Raw genomic sequence first — 25,988 nt, forward strand, 5'->3', positions numbered from 1 at the left:
CAGAGACTATAAATTTTACCTGTTTTTTTCTATTTCTCATTCTTACCTTAAGCCTCATCTTCAACTCCCACAGATTCCATCTCAGAAATCTGTCTTAAACTCAATTCCCATCTCAGTTCCCATAGCTCCAGATAAATTTTCATAATCATTAACCTGAACTTTGTCAATGGTCTCTGTGTCAATGAGCATTCCTCCAGAGAAACAATTAATAGGAGGGAGGGAGTGTGTGTGTGTGGGGAGAGAGAGAGAGAGAGAGAGAGAGAGAGAGAGAGAGAGAGAGAGAGAGAAAGGGAGAGATTGATTTACATGATTGTGGGGGGGGGCATACAAGAAATCCTCAGGCAGGGCCTGCATTGTTGTCCACAGAAAATTTCCAGAATCCCAGAAGCAATAATCTCAGAATGGATCAGTTTGTTTTGTACTTTATAAAAATGAAATCATACAGTATTTTGTGTCTGGTTTCCTTTGCTCAGCAATTTTGTGTGTGTGTGAGGTTCATTCATGATGTTGCACATGATACCAATGTGTTTGTTTGTATTGTGTACAATTTTCCCCTATGTGAATATGCCACGATTCATTCATCCATCCTAAGTGGATGAGCATTTAGGTAGAGTTTAGTGAGGAGGATAGTGCAGCTATGAATAGTGTATATATTTTATGATGAAGAGATAAACACATTTCTATTGGATATCTACCTAAAGCTAGAATTTCTGAAACATCAATTATGCCAAAATTCTTTAGTAGAACATGTCCAATACTATAGTTTAGTGATAGAGTGTATCCCAGGTTTCATCCCTAGCACCACGATAAAAAACAAAAACAAAACAAACCATACTATTCTGGACTGAGCTGCACAAGGCTCTGGGTCTGATCCCTATTCATAACAAGAAAGATGAAGAGGAGGAGGAGGAGGAACCCAGTAGTCCAAAATGTTCATATCAGTTTATAACAATTTACACTCCCACAGCAATATATGAAATTATGGGTACTCCACATTCTCAACAATACTCCATACTGTTTGCCATTCTGTCTCGTTATTTTATTCTATTTTGCTTTATTGTTATAGGGGATTGAACCCAAAGAGCCTTTACCACTGAGCCACATCCCCAGCCTATTTTTTATTTTGAGGCAGGGTCTCCCTAAACTGCTAAAGCTGGTCTCACACTTGAGATCCTCCTGCCTCAGGCCATGAGCTACCTTGGGCAGACCTTTTTATGGTACATGCCTGTAAACCCTGTAAATCCTCCTGGGATTATAGATGTATACCACATGGTGCCTGGTTCTATCTTTTCTTTTTCTTTATTTAGGGGTGCTGGGGATAAAATTCAGGGCCTCATGCATGCTAAGTAAGTACTCTACCACTGAGCTGCATCTGCAGTTTTGTTTTATTTATTTATTTATTTATTCATTTATTTTTATTTATGTTTTAGTTTTGGTGGATGCAATAGCTTTATTTTACTTTATGTGGTGCTGAGGATTGAACCCAGTGCCTCATGCAGGCTAGGCAAGCATGCTACCACTGAGTTACAACCCCAGCCCTGTCTCATTTATTTTTAACCCATAATCACTTCATTCCTATTTGTCAAAATGCCTTGTCTTTCTTTCTCTCTCTATTTTTATTTTCTTTATTTCTTCCTGTATGTTACTAAAGACTGAACTACAACCCCAGCCCATTTCTTTGAGTCAGGGTCTTGCCAAATTGCCCAGGCTGGCATCACACTTGCAATTCTCCTGTCTCAGCCTCCCAGGTAGCTGGGATTAGAGGTGTTGACCAAGATGCCTGGCCTAATACTTCTCCTTTTAAATCACAAGGAAAGGGGTAAAATAGTGTGCAGTGTAGAATCAAACAACCCTGAGTCTATCCTTTACCAAGTTGGTGACCTCCGAGCTTCAGCTTTCTCTTCTGCAAAATGAGGATAATAAAGTGCTTGCCTAGCTGAGGTATGAGTAGACCAGCTGAGACCACACATGCAAAATGCTCCTACTGCTTGGCATAGAATAAGTATACAAGTGACTCTTACTATTATAAGAACATTTTTTTAAGGGGGACAAGGTATTGAACCCAGGGGCACCTGGCCACTGAGCTACATCCACAGCCCTTTTACATTTTATTTTGGGACAGGGTCTCCCTAAGTTGCTGAGGCTGGCTTTGAACTTGCAATCCTCCTGTCTCAGCCTCCTGAGCTGCCAGGATTACAAGTGTGCTACTGCACCCAGCTCCCACCTCTCTCTTTTTAAAAAAAAATTTTTTTTTCAGTACTTGGGGTTGAAGCCAGGGGTGCTCTACCACTGAGCTACATCCCTTTTTTTATTTTGAGACAGAGCCTCACTAAATTGCTGAGGGTCTTATTAAATTGCTGAGACTGGCCTCCAAATTGCAATCCTCCTGCCTCAGCCCTCCAAGTCACTGAGATTACAGTCGTGCCTGGATTCAATGGATCCCTCTCTAGTTGCTATTCCTTCATGGTACTATATGGTTTAAATTTCTAAGATTTTTTTTTTTTTAAAAAACTGCAAAATTTGGTCCATAATTTATAATAAATATTGTTTGTCCATTTTCTAATTCTATGACAAAATACTTGGATATTTTATAAAGAAAAAAGGTTTGTTTAGCTTACAATGTTGAAAGCTGAAAATCGAAGATTGGGTGTTCTTATTTGTTTGGCCTCTGATATGAATTCCTTTGGCTAGGTCACAACATGGTAGAGATGGAAATGTTCACATGCAGAGGGAACAAAGTACATGGGGCCACCTTACTATAGAACAACCCACCCTGTCCAGAACTAACTTACTCTGCAAGACCGGCATTAATCCCTTCTGGCATGATGTCTCCCCAGGGACCTAATTCCTTTGCACTATGCCCCACCTTTGAAAGGTTCCCCCATCTCAATATTGTCACACTGAGGATCAAGTTTCTAGCCCATGAACCCTTGGGGAACCCACTTGAACCATACCCAAACCATAGCAATTCCCTTCTATTTCTGCATTTAGTTTAGCAAATTTCATCAGATTCCCCAAGAGTACATCAGGCTGTCCCCAGAGAAGCCAATGCTCCTTTAGTCAACAAGCACATCTTAGGAGGTGAGATATGATTTTTTTTTTCCCCCTGATACTCTACCACTGAGCTACATTCCAGCCCTTTTTTTTGTTAGGAGCAGAGATTCATTGGTAGTTCTTGTCCCACAGTCTGCCAAATGGGGTTGACAAATAAGAGGTTAAATGTTGCTCCCTTGCTGGGTCAGCAGAAGCTCTCATTTCCTGATCACAATGGGATCAGAGCTATGGGATGAGATCTCTGGGTCCCCCTTCCATGAGAATGTCTAAAGGTGTATGATTCTATGTAGCCTGAAGGAGTGATACTCAGATAGTTCCAGTGGCCAGAGGATAGATGCCTGGTTGGGATTCACCCAGAGAGGTGCTTTTTTTACCTATAAAGATGCCCAGGAAACAGTGTTAGGAAGGATTGGTATGTTTTCAATAGCATGATTCCTTTTCTTACTCTTTTTCCTTTTTAACAAAGAAGCAGCTCTTTTGAGCTTTTTAGGCAACAACATCAGGCTAGATTAAACAATGGACCATGGTTTCCATTATATTCACTTTTTTAAAAAAATATTTTTAGCTGTAGATGGACACTTAATTTAATTAACTTATTAATTGATTAATTATGTGGTGCTGGGGATTGAACCCAGCACCTCACATGATAGGCCAGCGATCTACGCTGAGCTACAACCCCAGTCCACTTTTTAATTTTTTTTTTTTTTTTGTATTTGTAGATGGACAGCATTTATTTATTTATTTATTTATTTATTTATTTATTTATTTATTTATATGCGGTGAAGGCAAGTGCTCTGCCACTGAGCTACAGCCCCAATATAGACTTTTATAAGTCTCTCTTGTTAGGACAAAAAACCCACTGGTTTCTCTTTTTCCTTTTCTTGATTTTTTAAAAAACTTATGGCTATGGCACAGTTGCCTTTTAAAATAATAAAAAAATTAAACAAAACAAATAACTTACAGAAGACTATTAATGCTTTCCCATTGAGCTACATCCGCAGCCCATTTTAAGATGAGGTTTTTCTAAATTGCCCAGGCTGGCCTAGAACTTTGGACCCTCCTGTCTCAGCCTCCACAGTAGCTGAGATCACAGGCTTGCACCACCCGGTTGCGCCTGAAATGACTATTTTAATTTCCAGCCCCAGGTGAGCGGGTTTCCAGGGAAATGGATTAAGTGTAGCGTGACTATTGTATGCTGAAATTAGCCTGATACTTGCGTCAGACCTTAACAGAGTAGGGAGATTTCTTCTTTTAATTTGGGATTGGACCCTGGGGATCTCGACCAAGCTAGACCCCAGTCCTTGTTTTATTTTTTCCCCTTAAGGCAGGACTGGTTAAATTGCCCAGACTGACCTTGAATCCTCCTGGCTCAGCCTCCGCAGTCGCCAGGTTTACAGGCGGACGTCACCTCACCCAACTTTTTTTTCTTTTTTCTTTTTCTTCCTTTCCATCCCCCTTCTTTCTTTTATTTTCTTTTTCTTCTTTTTTCTTTTTCTTTTTCTTTTTTTTTCGAGGGAGGTGGGGACTGGAGAGTTAGTCCAGGGTGCGCTTGATCAGGGAAGGGAAGTATTTTTTTAATCATTTTCCCAAACAACCTGAACTGGATAGTACTCCGCAAGCTCTTAAAATTAATGAGCCCTTTCTGGAAAACGCCTTGTTAAATTTCACGGGTGGATTTTAAAATTTTAATCATTTATTTTTTAACATTTACTTGGTTGTTGCCACTGTTGGTTTTAAAACTCTCAAACAACCCCTAATGCACTTAAAAAATACGGAAACGCTTGGCTTGATTTAAAAATAGATTGTGTTTTACCTGGGACATTTTCTGGGATTGCAGCGGAAGTGTCCCCTGGTTGGGGGAGGGGGAGGCAGTAACTGCAGGACTCGGGATGGGAAGGGGCCTGGCCCAGCGGATGGGGGACTTCGGACTCGGGCTTCTCGGTTCTGCCAAGCATTCGACCCCGGAGTTGTCTAACCTCTCGTGGTGGGGCGGGGACAGACAAGTGCGAACCCTAACCCAAGGGGTCCTCCTTTTCCCTCCCAAGCTAAGTGTATCTCTACCCTTTAACGTATAATACCCTCGACCAGCTTGAGAAAGACTAATCACCCCCCATTTTGCAAATGTGGAAACTGAGGTTTGGAATAATCGATGGTTAAGAAACGTTCTCGAGGATATCCGCCAAGTCTCTTGGGCACAAAACTCCTCCCGAAGTTCCTTCGTGGAGGACTCCGTCGCTCAACGCCCCCCAGATATCCATTTAGTCCCAGCTTCGGGGGTTTTGCGGTTGGTCGCAGCGACATTAGCTCAAGTCAGCGCTCGGCGGCGCTGAGTCCCCCACTCGGCCCCAAGGTCCCCTTCTGCGCAAAGCTTTGCCTGACCTCACTGCCCAGAGACCAGAGGTGCAGACGTGGCGTCGGGTCTGGTCCCTGTTCCCCAGGAGTCCGCGTTCCTGGGGATAGAGACCCCTAGCCCTCCGCATTGACTCCCAGGGCTCCAGGGGCGAATTCCCAGCCCGCGCCTCACTGCTGCAGCTAAGACCCTCTGCACTGTCCCTGGCGCCAGGCCGGGCTCACAGGGTTGAGCTAACAACGAAGCCCAGGTTAGGGCCTCTGGACTCTGAGTCCTGAGGGCGGCGCGACGGGGGCCCCAGGTCTTGGGATCCGCAGGCGCTAGTTCGGGTGGGGTCTAGCACTTGGAAAGGACTGAGGCTCCGACCCCGCAGACTCTCGGGGCGGGGCTGGGGGCGGAGCCTCGGGGCGGGGCGGGGCCGGTCGGGTCTCCAGGGCTCCAGGACTTGGCCTCGGGCGGGGCTGGAGGGGCGGTCGCGGGGCGGGCTCCGGGGCGGGGCGGGGCCGGCGCCCTCTGGGGCTCGCGGCGGTCGCGGAGCCTCAGTCCACTGTCCGCGCTCGCGCCGCCACCATGACCCACGCGCTGATGCCTGCGGCCCCCCAGCCGCTGGAGAAGGAGAACGATGACTACTTTCGAAAGGTGGGCGACTTCGGGTGGGCGGCGAGTCTGAGAGGGTCGCTGACCTCCTACCCCCAGGAGGTGGGGGGGTTGCGGGAGCGCGCGTCCGGGGTCGGCGAGGCCCGGACTGGGAGGCGCTCTGGTCTGGTTTGGGAAGAGAAGGGAGGGAGATGGAAAACGGGCCGCTGAGTACCGGGCGCCCGGAACAGGTGGCAGCCCGGCTGCGGGGGGCGGGTCCAGGGGGCCGCCCCTGAGCAGGTGTAAGCCGAGAGTCCGGGGTCTGGAAGGGTGCTTCCGCGTATCCCGAGAAAGGACCTGTGACTAGCTGCGCTGGCGCCCTCGGCCTCCAGGCGCTTTGCGACCGGAGCCCAGCTTCCCCCGGAGCGCTAGGCGGGGTCGCGAGTGGGGAGGGAAAGACCACCCCGGGCGCGTTGGCGTTGTCCTTTTCCCTCCAAAATACTTCAGTGTCCTCCTCTTCGACTTCTTAGTGTGTAGAAGATAGCAGCTGGGGGAAGGGGACCTCGGGTGCCGCCTTCTCATTTGTCCGGATTCGCTCAGGAGGGCCTGAGCACGGTGGTCTCGCCCCTTCTCGCTTTATGCTAAAGCGGATTTATCTGGTTGCCTGAGAAACCCGGCGGGTGAGTGCGGCGGGCTCTGGGCTCTTAGCTAGTCCAGGCACTCCTCTGCACTCAACACTGCCTGCTCCCCCGGAGGTCATCAAAAGCAACCCAAGGTTGGGAATCGGGGTGCAAGCCTATAATCCCAGCAACTCAGGAGGCTGAGGCGGGAGGATTACAAATTCGAGGCATCCTTAAGGATTTAGCAAGATCTTGTCTCAAAATAAGGAGGACGGGGGAATTGTAGCTCAGTGATAGAGCATCCCTGGGTTTAATCCCCAGTGCCAAAAACCCCCCAAAAACCTACCCCAGCCCGTGCCAGTAGGGACGCTGGGATACTCAAAGGTGCCAGGGCCTGGTCTACAAAGATGCTTTGAAGCAGGGAGTCACAGAGACACTTTCCACACCTTCCTCCTTGCAGGTCCTGGGTGAGTCAAAACATAGCCATTGGAGCTTGGCCTGAGATCATTGGGTGGGTTAAGAGATTGTCCTTGTTATTTTTATGACAGATATGATCATAATTACAAATAGGGAAGTGAAACTGTTTAACTCAGAACAATCAATTCTTAATTGTTTAAAACCTAGCCATTCAGTTCACCAATAGTCTTGGCATCTTCCTTCGTCCACTCCATATTGACAACTTTGGGCTTTTTCTCATTAGTGAGGAGCAGTGACAGCAGGATAGGAGGGGAATCTGGAAACCCGTGGGGACAGAGTGGGAAAAAGTCTTTTTTGTTAAGTTGCTTTTAGCATTTAAAAAATTGTTTTGCAGTATATTTAAGTTCAAAGATGTCATCATGGAATTACAGGATTATAACTTCTAATTATGTGAGGCGTATGGGACAGAGGATCACAGGCCATAGAATTGCAGAAGGAGGCTTGGCCTGGGAATCCCTAGATGTTGGTCCTAGTGCCCCAGGGCTTGACTGCCACCCCCACAAAAGTGCTTTGTGGCCTCCAGAAAGTTGCTGTCTTTCTGCAACTTTCCTTCCTCTCTGGATTATCTGTTTTCTGAACAAGTGGCTTTGTGGACTTGTGGCAGTGTTTGGGGGGAAATGTCAGGAAGGATGGAGCACACCTTTGAGGGTGATGGTCCCAGGCCTTCCAGAACAGGTTTTCCTGGGGGAGCCATCCAGGACTGTGAGTCCAGGGGAGGACAGACATGCACAGGGAAAGGGAGAGGATGTGAGGTTGGGTGTTTTCCAGATGCAGATTCTCTGGTGCAAAATCAGATGAATCACTGCTTTACCATGAGAAGCATCTGTTTTGAACATGAGACCTTGTAATGATCATTGTGCTGTGACTGAGTTAAGCCCCAACAGTCCAAAGAGTGTTCTTTGCATGAGGAAAAGAAATGGTGTTGACATAGACTCTTGTGCCCTGAGACAGTTTTGACTTAAGACTGATGCTCTCTGGATGAAGGTTGATTGTTACACAGGTAAAGAAGAGTACTTCAGGTAGAGGATCAGCCTGGGCAAAGGCATAGAATTGTAAATGCCTCTGGGTGTGAAAGTGCTAGGGGGGGCGGATTAGGCAGTTCAGGGTCATACATCCTAAGGACCCACGAAATTTTGGTAATCCACGGAAGCATTTAAAGTAATCCCAGACATGTGAGATTTGCATCTGAGGAAGACCCTTCAGACAGCTGAGTGGTTAGTGGGTCAGGGGTGGCTGAGAGGCAGTAGTAGAGACACGCAGGGCAGAGTTGGGGCCATTTAGCCCCCTGTTATCCCAGTCATCTTTGCCTTTCCTACTCTGATACAGCCTGCTGATGACATCAGTCTGTTTAAAGTGCTGGGTGGTTACAGCCTCCACCACCAGTCCTTCCTACCAGCTTATGCACCAACTCAGATGAGGGGTTCATATCAAAGGCAGGAATCCCAGTGAGGAGGTTGGAATGATGGGCAAAGGCAGTGTGCACAGGGGTGGGAAGAACTGATGGGATTGGATATGGTGGAGAAGGCACTGTCGGCAGGACTCCAAATTATGGGGAGCAGGTGGATTTGAGGCCACCTTTGGGATATCCAAGTGGGTTCCAGTGCACCAGGGACCTGGCAGCCACTTGCTCCTGGCTGGAGATGCAGCTTTGGGAGGCACCAATGTGGGAGGCTTTGGGATATTGGATGAAAGGACCTGGGGCAGAAGGGAATAATACCTCTACTTAAGGGATAGGTGGAGGCAAGCCGGGAGAGCAGTGGTGTTAAAGAAGCGGAGTCTTGTTAGCAGACAGGTGAGGTTGACAAGCCAGAAGAGCACTGGAGAGTTTTTGATTAGTCCCTTAGGGAGTTGTGAGAAAATGAGTAGTAGGAGGGCTGGGGACCAAAGTTAGTGTATCATGGTGTGGGGGAAGGGCAGAGAAGAGAGTTGCTGGAGAGAGATAGGGACACAGAAGAGAGAAGCCAGGATTGTTTTGTTTTATTATTGTTGTTGTACTGAGGATTGAACCCAAGGCCTTGAACATGCTAGGCAAGCACTCTACCATTAAGCAACATTCCCAACCCTTTTTATTTTGAGACAGGGTCTCCACAAGTTGCTCAGGCTGGCCTCCAACTTCCTATCCTCCTGCCTCAGCCTCTCAAATAGCTGGGATTACTGGCATGTACCACTAAGCCTGGCTTTATTTATTATTATTATTATTTTTTTGTGGTGCTAGGGATGGAACTCAGGACTTCACATGCTACACAAAGCACTCTGTGACTGAGCTGCAGCCCAGCCCTGCAGGCTTGTTTTAGAATGAGGAAGTCTAAAACCTTTTAAAGCTAAAGGTGAAGAAGTTAGGTGGGGAGTCTTTCTGAGATTCAGAGAGAAAGAGAATAAGCTGGGAAGGAGTCCTATCAGCCGGGGAGGTAAGGATTGGAAGCTGCCGCTGAGTGGGTTGGGAGGCTGAGCTAACCAGGGACAGTGGTCAGGACATCATACTACTTCGGACTTAGGATTTTGCACACAGGATCAAATTCATTTCTACTAAAATCAAGCTTCTCTTTCACCCTGCCTTCCCTTCCTCTCTTCTTTAAAATACACTCAGAAAGCTCTGTGCCTTGTGCTGTGGTTCTAGCTCAATGGTAGAGCACTTGCCTTCCATATACAAAGTCCTGGGTTCAGTCCCTAGCACCACACACACACACACACATAAATAAAGATATTGTGTCCATCTACAACAACAACAAAAAAAAAAGAAAAAAAAGAAAAAAAGCTCTGTACCTGACCCTCACCAGGTATCTGGGATACACAGGACCCTGACTTTTTTTTTTTTTTTTTTTTTTAGTGTTGGGTGTTGAACCCAGGGCCTCAGTGTGCTAGACAAGCACTCTATAGCTGAGCCAACCCCCAGCCCCTGGACCCTACAACTGAAGCATGCGGCCGTTGCTGATGCTTTGTGAAGCTAGCTCCAGCTAGGCTTGAAAAGGAGGGACTTCCCTTGCTTTATTTCACAGCAAGATGTGGAGTATACCTCTACAAGCTTCATTCAGGAGAGCTACAGCAGTGTTTTGTGGAATTAAAAGTTCCTTATGCTGGATGACCCTGGTTCCTAAATGTGCAAGATAATTACTGGTGGGGAAGGGGAGATACCTTTTAAATTAGGGTCTTTTGGAGGGTCATGTAGGAGTTGGCTGTACAGAACTAGAAGATAAAAAGTAAGCCCTAGGTCAGGCATGGACACCATTATTACCAACCCTGTCCTCTTGTTTTTTGTTTTTTTTTTTTAAATATTTATTTTTTAGTTGTAGTTGGATACAATACCTTTATTTTATTTATTTTAAAGAGAGAGAGAAAGAGAGAATTTTTTAATATTTTTCAGTTTTCGGTGGACACAACATCATTATTTTTTATTTTTATGTGGTGGCTGAGAATCGAACCCAGTGCCCTGCGCATGCCAGGCGAGCGAGCTACCGCTTAAGCCACATCCCCAGCCCATTATTTATTTATTTTTATGTGGTGCTGAGGGCCTAGCATATGCTAGGCAAGTGCCCTACTGCTGAGCTACAACCCCAGCCCTGCCAAGTCTCTCAATTTAAAAAAAAAAAAAAAAAAATTTTTTTTTGGTCTCTCACAACATCATGTCTTTCTCTGACTTCTCACTGTATTTTTTCTCACTAAATTATTATACTTAAATAGAGGTATAATTGTATAAGATTACTATAAATTCTTAAAAGGACTACCAGCTCCCCCCACCCCACCCCCACACCCCAAGGGTTTTTTTGCTTTTCCTGCTGAGAGTCTGGAAAGAATATGTTCTCTGACCTGTAGGTAAATGCACAGTAATGTTAAATTTTTAGGAGGCCGCATCCTGATAGCAGATTCCTGATAGCCCCTGGGGGAGAGGTAATTCCCATACCCCCCAGGAAAACTAGTTCTCAGCCACAGGAACAGCAGCTGGGGGGGGGCGGGAATAGAGAAAGCCTTTCCTCAGGATTGTTGAAAGGCCCTAAATGGAAGGTTTTAGCACCACATGGAAGGAATCAGTACAAAGTACAGCATTGTCACTTGTTATCTCTGCCTCTTCATCCTGAGGGAACACAAATGCTCCGAAATGAATTTAACTCCATTGTTTTTACTCAAGAGCTGTAGAAGAAGTTGTTTCTTGTTCACAGAAACTGGCTCCCTGGACAGGGCCCCAGGGTTCATTGTGTCCTGGTTTATGGCCCCTGTTTACTCTGGGTTCCTGGAGGCTCCAGCAGAGAAGGAAGGAGAATTTCTTCCCCCTTCAAGCTCAGAATCTCCTCCTGGTTTATCTTAGCAGGGAGCAGAGTCTGATTTCATGTTAGACACTTGTGTGTGTCATTTATGAGCACAGCTTGTGCGAGGGGAAGCGTGTTACTGATGGGCCAAGTCCACCAAGCACGGCTAGGTACTGGGGATAAGCAACTCCAGGTTTTTAGGTATTGGTATCATCCTTCCAACAGCTGTTGGGAGTCTTAATCCTTTCCCAGGTGGGGAGGGGTTTGGGAGTTGGTGATCCTGTTCCTAACCCTTGGTAATCCTCCATGGGCTAAGCCAGGTCTGAAAGGCCAGACTGGACCCAGGCTGCTCATGGCTTGCTAAGGGTTCCAGATATCCTGGTGCACACCCACAGTCCAGAGGGCCTGCCTAATACTTCTCACACTGTGGGATCTTGGCCAAGAGGAGTCCCCTGGCAGAAACAGAAAATTTCAGGGTGACTCAGAGGAGAGTCAGTGTGATGAGCTATAGCACTGTAAATGTCCCTTGTTTCCTGGGGCTATTTGGACAGTTGCCAAGACACCACCTGATGCTCTTGGGCATTGACTTTATCCTGATCCACACTTCCTCCTTTGGCTCGGATACTAGAGTCTCGTGACACAAAGGCTACATTGGAGGTGGCCACAAAGCATAGTGGAACTAGGTGCAGCTCAGGCAGGTGTCTGGCAGAGAGGGCAGCAGAGGGTGCTGGCTGGGAGGAGGGTTTTTCCTGAAACCTGGGGGGGTGCGGGGAAGAGAGACAGAGACAGAGAGACTGACCAACCGACCATGGTGAATGATGCGAGTGATGTGAGTCTCTTTGGCCTTTCCAGTGAGTTCATTATGGCCTTAAACCTTTGGAAAAATCCCAAGTTTCCATTTGTTTATAAGAAGAGAAAAGGGCAGGAGATCAAAACAACTCAGATGTCATTTGTTTTTCTCCAATATTGTTTGCATTAAGAAGTAACGGAAGGGGCTGGGGTTATAGCTCAGCGGTAGAGCGCTTGCCTCACACTTGTGAGGAACTAGGTTAAATCCTCAGCACCACATAAAAAATAAATAAATAAAATAAGATATTGTGTCCATCTTTAAAAAAAATCTTTAAAAAAAGTAAGTTGTTAAAAAGTTACTCACAGAAATGCACAAATTCAAAGTCACAAACAAATACCAGCTCCCACCCATACTGCACAGACATCTTACAGACAAGGATGTTAACTGTGATTAACAGTTGACTGGAATAAGCAGGACATTGGTTGGGTCTGGCAAAAACATTTGATTCATGGAGATTTTGCTGGTTTTGGGTATAGTGGGAGGCGCAGTAAAAGCTTTGCTATTCAATATGTTGAAAAATTATAGTGATTGGCACACAGTAGGCATTTTTACAGATTTCTTTCTTTTTTTTTTTTTTTTAAATATTTAGTTTTTAGTTGTAGTTGGACACAATACCTTTATTTTTTAATTTATTTTTAGGTGGTGCTGAAGATCGAACCCAGGGCCTTGCACGTGCTAGGCAAGCACTCTACCACTGAGCCACAACTCCAGCCCCATTTTTACAGATTTCTAAAACTCACTGCAGGGAGTCTCTAGTTATTCGCCTCATGCCTCCCCCACTCCCATAGATATGGATTGGGATGCTGGAAAGGGAGGCAGCTGGGCCTTCCCCTCCACCACCAGGCCCCAAGCTGGCAGGGATCCTGGAAGGGCAGGAGGGCTATTTACAAGTGCAAAATTCATGTTTTTTTCTTTTTTGGACATGGAAAAGACAGATTCTCCGCATCCAGCCTGCCCTGATTCTCCAGTGTGGTGAAAAGTTAAATTAGATGTATGTGTGTATTGCAGGGTATCACATTCTATTTTTGTGCTTTCTGGTTGACAGCTCTGACCACTCCATAAACAAACAATTCTGTTTTCTAGAGTTTGGTGGTTGAGTAAGGGATTGCATAACCAGGAGGAAATGAGAAAGGCAGAGAAAGTATCTTTGCTGGAGAAAAAAAGCTCACCTGTCCTCCTCTGTGGCCTATATGAGGGTCTCGGGCCCAGTGCTACCCCAGCCCTGTCCTGTCCCCACACACATGCTCCATTTTAGTTTTTGTTTTTACATTTTTAGTTGTAGATGGACTCAGTACCTTAATTTATTAATAAATAAATAATTTTTTTTTGTAGTTGTAGATGGACAGCATGCCTTTATTTTATTTATTTTTCTGTGTTGCTGAGGATCGAACCCACTGCCTCACACCTGCTACCACTGAGCTACAACCCCAGCCCACACACTCAGTTTTACTCCTGACCTTTACATCCCACACTTGTACTTTGCCTTGAATTTGCTGGAAACACATTTACATGTGGGCTTTGTCTTTGGCTGTGTGGAAGATGGGTCCCTACTGGTGGCCCAGGCTGAAAAGGAGGCTGGCCCTAGGCCTGCATGAGTGGGCCCCCAGTGGGGTAGGAAAGACTGCAGTGTTCCTCCAGTCTACTTTCTAGGTGGCCTGGCCATGTCAGTGTCCACTGGAATCTTCTTGTTTCTTCCAAATTAAGTGAGGCTCCAGTTTTTGCTTAGGTGTTGCTATTAAATACTTGCCTTACAAGTGATCAGTCTGACAATACTCTGAGGACATGGGAGTGTACACTGACACAAAAGGTTTTCAGTCTAGGTAAATGTATTCCAGTTAGGTAGGACCTTTTTAGTTGCAGATGCTGGAATTTTCAATCTAAAGTGGCTTAGGCAGGTAAACACATCCCTGGAATTTGACTCAGTACTAAAAAAGGAATGAATCACTGATGAATGAATCCACCTTGGTGGATCTCAAAACATGATTTTGAGTGAAATAAGCCAGACACAAAAGAATGCATACTATCCGATTTTGTTTACAAAGGTCTAGAACAGATAGAAACGTGTGGTGATGGATGTCAGGGTGTGGGCTGCCTAGGACTGATGGAAGTGTTCTATAATTTGATAGGATTTATGGTTCCACGGGTATGCACATTTGTCCATACTCATGGAACTGTATGCTTGAAAATCTGTGTATTTTATTATATGTAAATTAAATCTCAATAATAATAATAATAGAGGGAACAGCTTTAGCAAGGAAGGGAATAATTGGCTTCTGTAACTGAGAAGTCCAGAGGAATGACTTCAGGCCTGGCTTGATCAAGGGCTCAAATGCTGTCACTAAAGCTGTCTTCTCAGGTCTGGGGTGGTTCCATTTCTGGGAGATACTCCCCTACTGCGGAAATATGGCTACTACCATCTAGTCTTTTATCTTTCTAGGTTTAAGGCCAAGGAGGGCCTCTATTTCAATTCAGTAGTGGGGATTGAACCCAGGTGAGCTCTACCAGTGAGCTACATCCCCAACCCTTTGTTATTTTGAGTCAGGGTCTTGGTAAATAGTCCAGGCTGGCCTAGAACTTTCCATCTTGCTGCTTCAGCCTTCTGAGTCACTGGGATCACAGCCAGGTGCCACTGTGCCCAGTGACGGCAACCCAATGATGAGCTGTGATTGAGTCTGATTGTCACGTCGCATGTGCTTATCCCTGAACCAGTCATAGAGTAAGGGACATGCCTTTCCAACTGGCCAGGCATAAGTCAGATGGTTCTTCCTCTTGGAAAGTGGGTAAGAAAACAGGTACTCACCACCCCTGACCATCGTGGCTCCACAGTGGGAGAGGGGCATGGATCACACTGTTCCGCAAAGGATGTGGGGTAATGGTGGGCCGCCCTGAGCCAGGGAGCACGTGGAGGGATGCCTGGGGGTTGGCAGGCAAGCTGTCCCAGCATCTGCACACATTCCTACCACTGTGTCTGCCTCATAGCTCATCTCAAAGGAGCAGGAAGGATTTGAGCTGCAGACCCACTCCAGTATTTATTTCCTCCTGAGTCTCTGGTAGCTCACCTTGCCTCAAAGCTGTGAGAACTGAGGTGCTGTATCAGGGTTCACATAGGTGTCCGACGCTTGGGAGATGTCCACACAGCTATGGATGATGCTGAAGAATTCCTCAGTGCTTGCTTTTCTTGGTGGTTGCTGTCCAACCATCCTTTCACATTTTCAAGACTGATGGAAATGTTTGGACCTAATCCTGGGAAGGGAACCTAATAGACTCTGTGTAGGAGAAAGTCTTATTGTGTTATAGGAGTTTGTCAGCAGTGACCTTAGAGGATTGGACAACTCAGTTGGTGCCCCTGATTCCTGGTGCAAGCCTGTGTTCCAGTTTTGGGGCCCACTCTACATTCCTATGTGAATGAGACCCTGATACTGAGTTGCAGGGCCTGGGCTGGAAGCTGTGTATGCAGGGCTAGGGCCTTGTTACTAGGCAATACCAGGCAGGAGAAATGTGTGGGTAACCACTGAGGGGGCTCCCTAGGAAAGGAACCCTTGGAAGGATCTAGTGATTGATCACTCACAGCCTCTGATGATACCGGGGGATTTTTCTGGATGTCTTGCCCAGATTTACCTTACAGAAAAATTTCCAAGCCGCCCGGTGGGCATTTCTGATGTTCTTAGCAGGGCCCAGCATTCCTGCCTGTCAGTGAGAAGTAATGTAGTTTTGGGTCCAATTACTCAGTCAGATCTAATCCCAAGCATTCCTATGCCTTATCTAGAAACTTGACCCTGCATCTGTGGGCTGGTTAGGGCGGAGTGATTCCAGAAGTTGGGTAAGGTATAGGAGCAGGAAAGAGCTCTTATCCGTATGCTACGATGGCTGCTTATCTGAGCTCTGGGAATGTACATAAAAGAATTAGTTATTAAAGCGTCTTTGTAAAATAAAACAGAGCACTGGTGAACCATGTAATTCTGATTCAAATTGAACCAGCCCTTCACGGTAATTTTCGGAAGTGGAAAGGAAAGAGACCAACAAGTTATTTTACCCCTTTAATGTTCAATTAGCTTAACATTAAGGACAATTTTATCTTATATCTGAATAAAAAAAGATAATTAGTTTTCTGATTTTAAGTTTAAATAAGGGATTGTTTAATGGTTTAAAATGTACTAACTTCAAGATTCATCCCAACTCAGATTCTGAATATCTGTGTGAATTGAACTCTGGGAGGAAATGTTTTTGTAAGTTAGGGAAAACTAGGTGTGGGGCCTGCGTGGGGAACAAATAGTGGTGACCTGCTAGAAAGTGAGAATGAGAAATCTTTGTGGAAGGAAAAATGTAATTCATTTCTGATTCACCAGTCCAAAAGGCCACTGATAATGGGGACTTCTGAGAAAGGTGGCTGTAGTAACCTTGGTAACCTGCCTCTCCTCTTCCTGCTGGGGTTTGGGGGCTGTGGGCGTGGCTCTGACTGAGTGAGGTTGGGGAGGCTAGGTGTGTGCAGAGCCTGGACTGCAGTGACGCAGTTGGAGAGAAAGGGTGATCTCGTCATCCAATACTGCCTGCCAGGCCACACCCAGGGAGTAGCCACAGTTGCCAGTCCTACAGATAAGCTTCAACAAAGAATGTGGTCCTGACTTAGATCTCTGGGCTTACACCTGTGTGGGGTGGAGAGCACATCATTAGGTTTAAATGAAACATTATTTCTGATCTTAAACTTAATAGGATGAAACATTGTAACCCAAATACCCCAGGAAAATATAGGCAGAGAACACAAGTAGACAGTTCACTGAAAAAGAAATCTAAGGGATGGTTACTGTATTAAAAAGTATATACCATCACTAATAATGAGCATGCAAATTGGAAGAATGGGAGGTATTTATTTATTTATTAACATTTTTTTTTTTTTTTAGGTGTAGATAGACACAACACAATGCCTTTATTTGTATGTGGTGCGGAGGATCGAACCCGGGTCCCGCCCGTGGTAGTCGAGCGCTCTACCGCTGAGCCACAATCCCAGCCCCGAGGTTTTTATTATTATTATTATTATTTTGCCATACTGGATATTAAATTCAGGGGCACTTTATTGCTGAGTCATATCCCCAGCCCTTTTTATTTTTATTTTTGGTACCAGGGATTACCTCAGGGGCACTCAACCACTGAGCCACATCCCCTGCCCTGTTTTGTATTTTATTTGGAGACAGGGTCTCACTGAGTTGCTTAGCACCTTGCTTTTGCTGAGGCTGGCTTTGAACTCATGATCCTCTTGCCTCAGCCTCCCAAGCCACTGGGATACAGGGTGCATCACCACGGCTGGCTCCTTTTTATTTTTTATTAAGGGGTCTTGCTAAGTTGCTGAAACTGACATTGACTTTGCAATCCTTCTGCCTGAGCCTCCTGTGTCTCTGGGATCACAGGCATGTGCCACCATGTTCAGCTAAAACTAATACTTTTGAACTTAACAAATAGAAAGACAACCGAGCTCAGAAATGGGCAAACATTCTGAATTGATATTTCTCCAAAGAAGATCTATTAATGGCCAATAAGTCTGTGAAAAGACTTTTACTGCTTACCTGACCAGGGACAAGGAGACTCACCTGGGGCAGGAACCCTTACCTCAGGGTCAAGTATCCCAGCTGTAGACTCTGAAATGAGCAGAGTGATATTTTATTTTTTGGTGAGGGGAATCAAGCTCAAGGACTTATGCATGCCGACTCAGTGCTTTACCACCGAGCCATATACCCCCAGCCCAAGTTCATGAAGAGATGTTCATCATCACTAACCATCAGGGAAATGGCAGTTCCAAACCACAATGGGATACTGCAAACACTATCATAGTTATAATAAAAAAGATAGGGCTGGAGTGTAGCTAAGTGTTAGAGCACTTGCTTAACATGCACAAGGCCCTGGGTTTGATTTCTAGTACTGCACACATACACACACAATACAAAGACCCTTACAAGTATTGATGAGATATGGATAAGTGGAAACCCTAATGGAAATGTAAAAATAGTATAGTGACTTTGGAAAATGGTCTGATGGTCACATAGAATTAATGGTGTAACCCAGTAATCCCAAGAAAATAAAAAACAAAAACCAAACAAACAAAAAAACATACTTCCATATAAAACCTTGTTATAAACTGGACATGGTAGCATAGACCTGTAATCCCAGTGACTTGGAGGATGAGGCAGGAGGATGGCAAGTTTGAGGCCAGCCTCAGCATTGCCTCTAAACATAAAAAGGGCTAGGGGTGTAGCTCTGTGGTGACGCACCCCCATCTTTACTCTCCAGTCCAAAGAGAGAGAGAGAGAGAGAGAGAGAGAGAGAGAGAGAGAGAGAGAGAGAGAGAGAGAAAAGACAAGATATATGTGCCATAGGAAGGGCTATTTTGTAAGGTTGGCCTTCACTAACATCTGGAAACTTGGTCCTTGGAGTGTTCTCCTCGTTCTCTAACTGGTAAGGTTTCACTGTGCCTAGATGGTGGTACAAAAGTATGGTTTATGATGAACATTTGCTTTCCTTCTAGGAATTTGGAATTTTAGTACATGCTAGGCAGAGGGTGCCTTTGTGATCAGCACCCACTAAAAATCCTGGAAAGACTCTCTATTGGGCTAACTTGGGTGGAGTTGTTGCATTTCTGGTTCTGTGCAAGAGTATGCTGTGTGACCCATCATAGGTGGGAGAGAACATAAAAGAAGCCTGCATGTGATTTATCTGGACTGTCTGTGCAGCTTTACTGAGCTGGCTGTGATAAGTCTTGCTCATGAGTACAATAACATCAAGACTTGTGAACTTATTTTTTGGTTCTAGGAATTGAACCCAGGAGCATTTAAGGACTGAGCCACATACCCAGCCCTTTTTATATTTTATTTAGGAAAGGGTATCACTAAGTTTCTTAGGATCTCACTAAATTGCTGAGGCTGGCTTTGAACTGGTGATCCTCCTGACCCGGCCTCCTGAGCTGTTGGAATAATACTTGTGAGCCACCACGCCTAGATATTTGTTTTTCTCTTTGATGTTACTTTTAGAGGTTATTTTATGTTAAACGTTTTTCTGTTCTCTTAAATATTGTCATCATTTTTAGTGGCTGATCTCTTACGGGCATCTCTTATTATTTTTCTCTTAGGGCTGTAATCCCCTTGCACAAACTGGTCGAAGCAAACTGCAGAATCAAAGGGCGGCTTTGAATCAGCAGATCCTGAAGGCTGTACGGATGCGGACAGGAGCGGAAAACCTTCTGAAGTAGGTGTCCCTGGCTTCACTGCCTCAGCTGGGAGCCCTTTCCTGTACTCCTAGGACTGGCTCTTGTGTCAGCTTTGGATTCCCACCTCAGTTCTGGTACCTACAGCATGTTCTTTCTTGCTTAGTGTTGGTTTCTTAAGTTTTAGGTGGACACAATATCTTTATTTTACGTTTATGTGGTGCTGAGGATCGGACCCAGTGCCTTGTGCATGCCAGGCGAGCGCTCTACCACTGAGCTGCAACCCCAGCCCCTGAAGTCCAGTTCTTGCCCTGGTGTTTGTTTTCCTTGTTTCCTGGACCTGATTGTTTTCTCCACTGCCTGGCGAAGATCACTGCGTGGTGAATGTGTGCTGAATGGACAAGGGAGAGCGAGGCAGGAAGACAGAACAGGGGCATTTTTATTGACAGTGTCCCCTTTTCTAATGAGAGGACCCATAAACCAGGCATGGTGGCACATGCCTGGGTCCCACTAACTCAAGAGACTGAGGCAGGAGGATTACTTGAGCCCAGGAGTTCAAGGTCAGTTTGGGCAATATAGCAAGATCCTGTCTGAAAACCAAACAACAAAACAGTAAGTGTGTAAGAGGGATGACTTGCAGCCCTGTGCCCTTGGAACACTCAGTGTTATGTCCTGGTGGAAAAATAGTTCCTTCTCAAGCACAGAACTCAGTGAAGCCTTACCCATGCCTAAGCAGCTGTAAATCCTCCCCACACCCTTTAATACAACACAAGACTCTCTGCCAGCTTTCTTTTGTTTACTGAGCGCAGAGTTTCTTCTTCCTTCAAAGTTCTAGGGTAGGTTCTTGTCCCCCCTTGCTGTCTTTTACAGTGGATAGTTAAGGTGGGTACTATACCTGCTGTCCAGGTAAGTTTGACAGGTAGATGCCTCTTGGTGCTTCAGGAAGAGATGGGGAGTACTTGCAGGAACCTGGAACCCCAAAGCCTGGCAGGGAAGGGGCTTAATTTGCCTGCTCAAAATTATAATTCCATTGGAGCTTTCCAAAACTTTTAGGGATTTCAAGGGTGGGGAGGGTACAGGCATGTCTGCAAGGTTATGGATATTGGCTGTTTCCAGTGAATCACCTTGACTATTGGGGTCCGTGAAGAAATCAGGTTTCTTGGGAGGTTGTTGAGAAAAATAAACATGCCAACTTGGTATTTGTAAAAGGAATACAAGACTTCAGGGCTCCCAGCTTCTGGTCACAGACAGACAGGAATGAATGAATGGCATGATCCGTCACTTCCCATACGCTGATCCCCTGAGCAATCAGTAAAACAGGAAGAGAGTTTTCAACCTTGATCTTGAGCTAAATTCATTTCTGAATTGGTTTGAAAGGTCTCTGAGATATTAGGTAGGGAAAGAAAGATACAGGACAGCATACTTTGTGTATGTGTGAGCAAGTGCTCTAATGCTGAGCTGCATCCCCAGTCCCCTGAAACTTAATTTTGATATAGGGTGTTGCTAAGTGCTAAGTCTGGCCTTGAACTTGTGATGCTATTTCAGCCTCCCTAGTAGGACATGTGCTTTTCTATATATGCACAGAAGGATAAAGAAAGAAACTGTTAGTAGAATTGGCTCTTGAGAACAAGACCCAGGGGAAAGAGGACAAAGATGACTCTTCTTTTTTGATTATTATTCCCTTCAGTGTTTGTGCTTTTACCAACTGTATGAATTACTTTTATTCATATTTTTTTGTTGTTAGTTCATTGTATCTATACATAATATTGCGGTTTATTTTGATGTCATTATCCAAGCATGGAATAAAATTTGCTCTAATATCAGTCCCCAATACTTCCCCTTACCCTCTTCTCCTTCTCCTTGTTCCCTTTTCTCTATTTTGCTGATCTTCTATTTATTTATACCTTAAAAAAAAAAAAAAAGACTAATGCATTATGGATATATGTAAAGGTGTTACTCAATGTGATATATTCTTATATGTACATAAGTTGGGCCAGACTCATTCCACTGTTCCTCCCTTTTCCTGTCCCTCCTTCCCCCTTAATCCCCTTCCTCTACTCCTGTGATGTATCTTCTATTTTCATGGAAACCTCTTCTCCCCTTTTTTGCCTCATTTTGTTTTAGCTTCCACATAGGAGAGAAAACATTTTACCCTTGAATTTCTGGGTCTGGCTTACTTCACTTAGCATAATGCTCTTCAGTTCCATCCAATTACCAGAAAATGCCATAATTTCATTCTTTTTCTTTTCACAAAGTTGTAGATGGACACAATAACTTTATTTTATTTACTTATTTTTTCATGTGACACTGAGGACTGAACCCAGTGTCTCCCATGTGCTAAGTACTCCCCCATTGAGTCACAACCCCAGCCCAATAATTTTATTCTTTGTGGCTGAGTAAAACTCTATTGTGTGTATATACTACATTTTCTTTATCCATTCATCTGTTGATGGGCACCTAGGCTCATCCCAGAGCTTGGCTATTGTAAACTGGGCTGCTATAATTGATGTGGCTGCATCCTTCTAGTATGCTGACTCTAAAATCAAAGATCTGATCTTTTGGAAATACACTAAGGAATGGGATAGCTGGGACATGTGGTGGTTCCATTTCTAGTTTTTTGAGGAGTCTCCATAGTACTTTTCAGAGTGGTTGTACTAATTTGTGGTTCTACCACCAATGTAGAACTGTGTTTTGCCCCCTATATCCTTGCCCACATTTATTTTTAATTGTAAATCACCATTCTGACTGGAGTGAGATGAAATCCTTATGTGGTTTTTGAATTGCCTTTCCCCTATTGCTAGAGATGTTGAACAGTTCTTCACATAGTTATTGGCCGTTTGTATTTCTTCTTCTTTCTTCTTTTTTTTTTTTTTGTGTGTGTGGTGCTGGGGATTGAACCCAGGGCCTTGTGCATGCAAGGCAAGCACTCTACCAACTGAGCTATATCCCTAGTCCTCTGTATTTATTCTTTTGGGAAGTATCTATTTAATTCTTTTACCCATTTGTTAATTGGGGTGTGTGTGTGTGTGTGTGTGTGTGTTGAGTTTTTTAATATATTCAGGATATTAATCCCCTGTCTGAGGGGCAGGTGGCAAAGATCTTTTCCCATTCTGTGGGCTTTCTGTTCACATTCTCATTTCCTTTGCTGTACATGATTTTATGGCATCCCACTTATTGATTCTTGGTTTTATTTCTTGTGCTTTTGGGGTCTTGTTAAGGAGGTCAATGCCTGTGTCGGTATGTCGGAGTGTTGACACTAGCTTTTATTCTTGCATTTGCAGAGTTTCTGGTCTAATTCCTAGGTCTTTGATCCACTTAAGTTCTGTGCAGGGTGAGAGATAGGTATCTGGTCTCATTCTTCTACACATGGGTATCCAATTTTCCAGCACCCTTTGTTATCAGATGACAGTATCTGTGTGGCTTTGTCACTGTGTCTTCTGTTCCATTGGTTTTTGTTACTCATTTTTTATTGTGAAATACTGCAGAGGTCCAAAAGAATAATACAAGCAGATCCCTGGAATCTGCCACTCAGTCAGGAATAACAGTGCTGTGTCTGTGTTGGTTTTATTACTCCCAGAACAGCAAGGACAGGAGGTCCTGGGCGGGAAAGGTCTGGGGAACCTCCTCTCTGGCTCCTTTTATAACTAGGTGTAAGGGAGTTGTTACTAGAGGGCACTGGGAAAGTATTGTAACATTTTAGCTTTTTTTTTTTTTTTTTTAAGTCAAAGTATACCAGGCTGGGGATATGGCTCAGTTGGTAGAGTGCTTGCCTTGCATGTAAGGCCCAGGGTTCAATCCCCAGCACCACACACACACACACACACACACAAAAAAAAAAAAAAAAAAAAAAGTATACCAAAATTTATTAGAAGGGGGAAAAAAGCAGGGGATGGAGGAGTACCCTCAAGGAAGAGAAGTAGGTCCTCTCAGAGGGCAGTGACTACATTTTATCCTTTAAAATATCTGACAGTTCCCTGACTGGGCATCGTGGCAAACACCAGAAGTCCCAGTGAGGGAGGCTGGGGATGTAATTCAGTGGTATAGAGCTCCTAGGTCAATTCCCAGTACCAAAAAAAAAAAAAAAAAAAAAAAAAAAAATTGGCAGAGCCTCTGTCTGAAGACAAGTCATCATTAGCTCCTCACAGCACAGTGGACCTCAGGATGAGCCTGCACAGCTCAGGAGAGGCCTCCTAATTTCCACACCCCCTACCTGTTCTGGGAAGTCTGGTGTGTTTTGTGGCCTCAGGCTCTGCTTGCCACAATTTTTTTCCCCTTGCATACTAGAGATCAGATCCTGAGGCTCTTTACCCCTGAGCTACATCCTCAGCCCTTTTAAAATATTTTTTTTTAATTAATTTTTATTGTAGGTTGTTCAAAACATAAAATATTTTTATTAGATACAGAGTCTCACTGAGTTGCTTAGGGCCTCACTAAGTTGTTGAGGCTGGCTTTGAACTTGTGATCCTCCTGCTTCAGCCTCCCAAGTTGCTGGGATTACAGGTGTGCACCACGGCGCCCAGCTCCTTTTTATTTTGTATTTTGAGACAAGGTCTTGCTAAATTGCTGAGGCTAGCCTCAGTCTTGCAGTCCTCCTGCCTCAGCCTCCTGAGTTGCTGCAGTTGTAGGTGTGTACCTCTTTTCTGTTTGACATTTTAACAGGCCAGCTCTATGGGCTGGGGAGTAGCCCTGAGGCCTCTTTGGGAGTAATCTCTGCTAGATTTTCCTGTTTAGGGATTCACAGAGCACTTCTTAAGTGCCATGAAGGGGTAGAGGTGCAGGGGATAAGGCTACACACAATGCATGTGACGTCCTCTTTTTTGGAGGGGAGACTTTTTTTGCAGGTGAGTGGGTTACTGGGGATCGAACCCAGGGCCTGACACATGTTAGGCAAGTGCTCTACCACTGAGCTACCTGCCAACCTGTGAGGGGAGACTTTAATACACAAATAAACAAATCAGACCATGTCAGGAAGTGATGTTTTTCTAGGGTGTGATGAAATGAAAATATGAGAGCGACTGGCCCCGGATAGCACAGCCTCAGAGACTTGGGGCACTCAGAGAGGCTGCTTTGACCAGGGGCTTGGAGTTTCTCAGGCTGAAACTAGGGCAATTCTGCCTGTCTGGTTTTCTTTTCTTTTTTTCTTTTTTTTTTAGTTGTGCATGGATACCATAACTTTATTTATTTTTATGTGGTGCTGAGGATCGAACCCAGTGCCTCACGTGTGCAAGGCGCGTGCTCTACCACTGAGCCCGAGCCCCAGCCCCTTACTGACACCAGCAAATAGCTCTGAGACTGGCTCAGACTCATTGTCAAGTTAGTTGTAGAGGTGGCATGGGTGGGGGTGGGGTGGGGTTGTTAATGATTCTTACACTGACCTAAAAGTTCAAAGTGCCCCACTCTGGACAGTGTTGTCAGAGGAAACCCTAAAGGTATTTATTAATCTGGTTCAACCAGCACCAACGGTTTTCTGAAAATAAATAAGGCATTTTGCCAAGCCTAGCGGTGGCCCGGCCGTGTCCCTGGGTGATGGATGATGATTACGTGACTGTTGCTATGAGCAGGGGGTAGTTTCTGTCGTGTCTTGGGCCTTGCGCTCCTTCTTAGAAGAATTTTCAGATGTTCAACTGCAGTCCCCACATGAAGGTAGCGCAGTTGGAACAGGGATGGGGGATGTTTGGGAAAGTGTCCCCAGAAATGTGGGATTAGAAGTGAGGGTTCCAGTGTGTGACCAGGTAAGAGGACACTGTGGCTGGGCAGGTGCGGTGAGCTGCCAGGTTTTTAGGCCCCTTCAAGATCTTCTCTGATCTATATCAGCAAAGAATCTATGAGCTTCCTGGAATTTAAGCAGGAGAATAGCCAATATTTTAAAGGTACCTACCCGTGCGGGATCTTCTGTCCCCACTCCACAAAGTTGGAGATCTCTTTTTCTGGGGGGTGTGGAAGGGAGACTACTGGGCATCGAACACCAGAGCCCTTTACCACTGAGTTGCATCCTCAGCCCTTTTTGTGTTTTATTTTGAGACAGGGTCTTCCTAAGTTGCTGAGGCTGGCCTCAAACTTATGATCCTTCTGCCTCAGCCTCCCAAGTCACTGGGATTACAAGCATATGTCAATCTGCCCAATTTTTAAATTAATCTTTCTTTTTTTCTTTTTTAGGGGGGTAGTACCAGGGTGCTTCACTACTTTTTTTATTTTGAGACAGGGTCTCCCTAAGTTGTTTAGGGACTTGCTAAGTTGCTGAGGCTGACCTTGAACTTGCAATCCTCCTGAGTTTCTGGGCTTACATACATGTACCACCATGCCCAGCTTAAAAATCTTTTCATTGTTGCTGGGAACAAAAGTGTACTCCTATAATCTCAGTTACTTGGGAGGCCAAGAAAGGAGGATTGCAAGTTTGAGGCCAGCCTGCTCAACTTAGCAAGACCTATCGCAAAATGAAATATAAAAAAGGGCTGAAGATCTAGCTCAGAGGTAGAAGACTCCTGGGTTCAATTCCAAGTACTGCAATCAATCAATCAGTCAGTCATTTATTGAATTTTTAAACATTGGCAACCAGTGAAGGGGAGGGAAAAACGACTACCCGAGGGCCAAGTGAACGAGTTGCACCGGTCTCCGGTTCAGTTTGTGATCA

General features: G+C 45.1%; 1 protein-coding gene across 1 annotated transcript in view; it reads left to right on the plus strand.

Annotated features, from left to right (window-relative positions):
* Window positions 1-5,939: 5,939 nt before the first annotated feature.
* Window positions 5,940-25,988, plus strand: part of Rhpn2 (rhophilin Rho GTPase binding protein 2) — a 64,701-nt gene continuing 44,652 nt past the window's right edge. Inside the window, exons 1-2 of the mRNA XM_076838341.2 lie at window positions 5,940-6,043; window positions 19,283-19,398. Coding sequence (XP_076694456.1) covers window positions 5,975-6,043; window positions 19,283-19,398 — 185 coding nt within the window. The 5' untranslated portion in view covers window positions 5,940-5,974. The remainder of the gene's footprint in view (window positions 6,044-19,282; window positions 19,399-25,988) is intronic.

This window comes from Callospermophilus lateralis, chromosome 18, assembly GCF_048772815.1.
Source record: "Callospermophilus lateralis isolate mCalLat2 chromosome 18, mCalLat2.hap1, whole genome shotgun sequence".
Taxonomy (NCBI): domain Eukaryota; kingdom Metazoa; phylum Chordata; class Mammalia; order Rodentia; family Sciuridae; genus Callospermophilus; species Callospermophilus lateralis.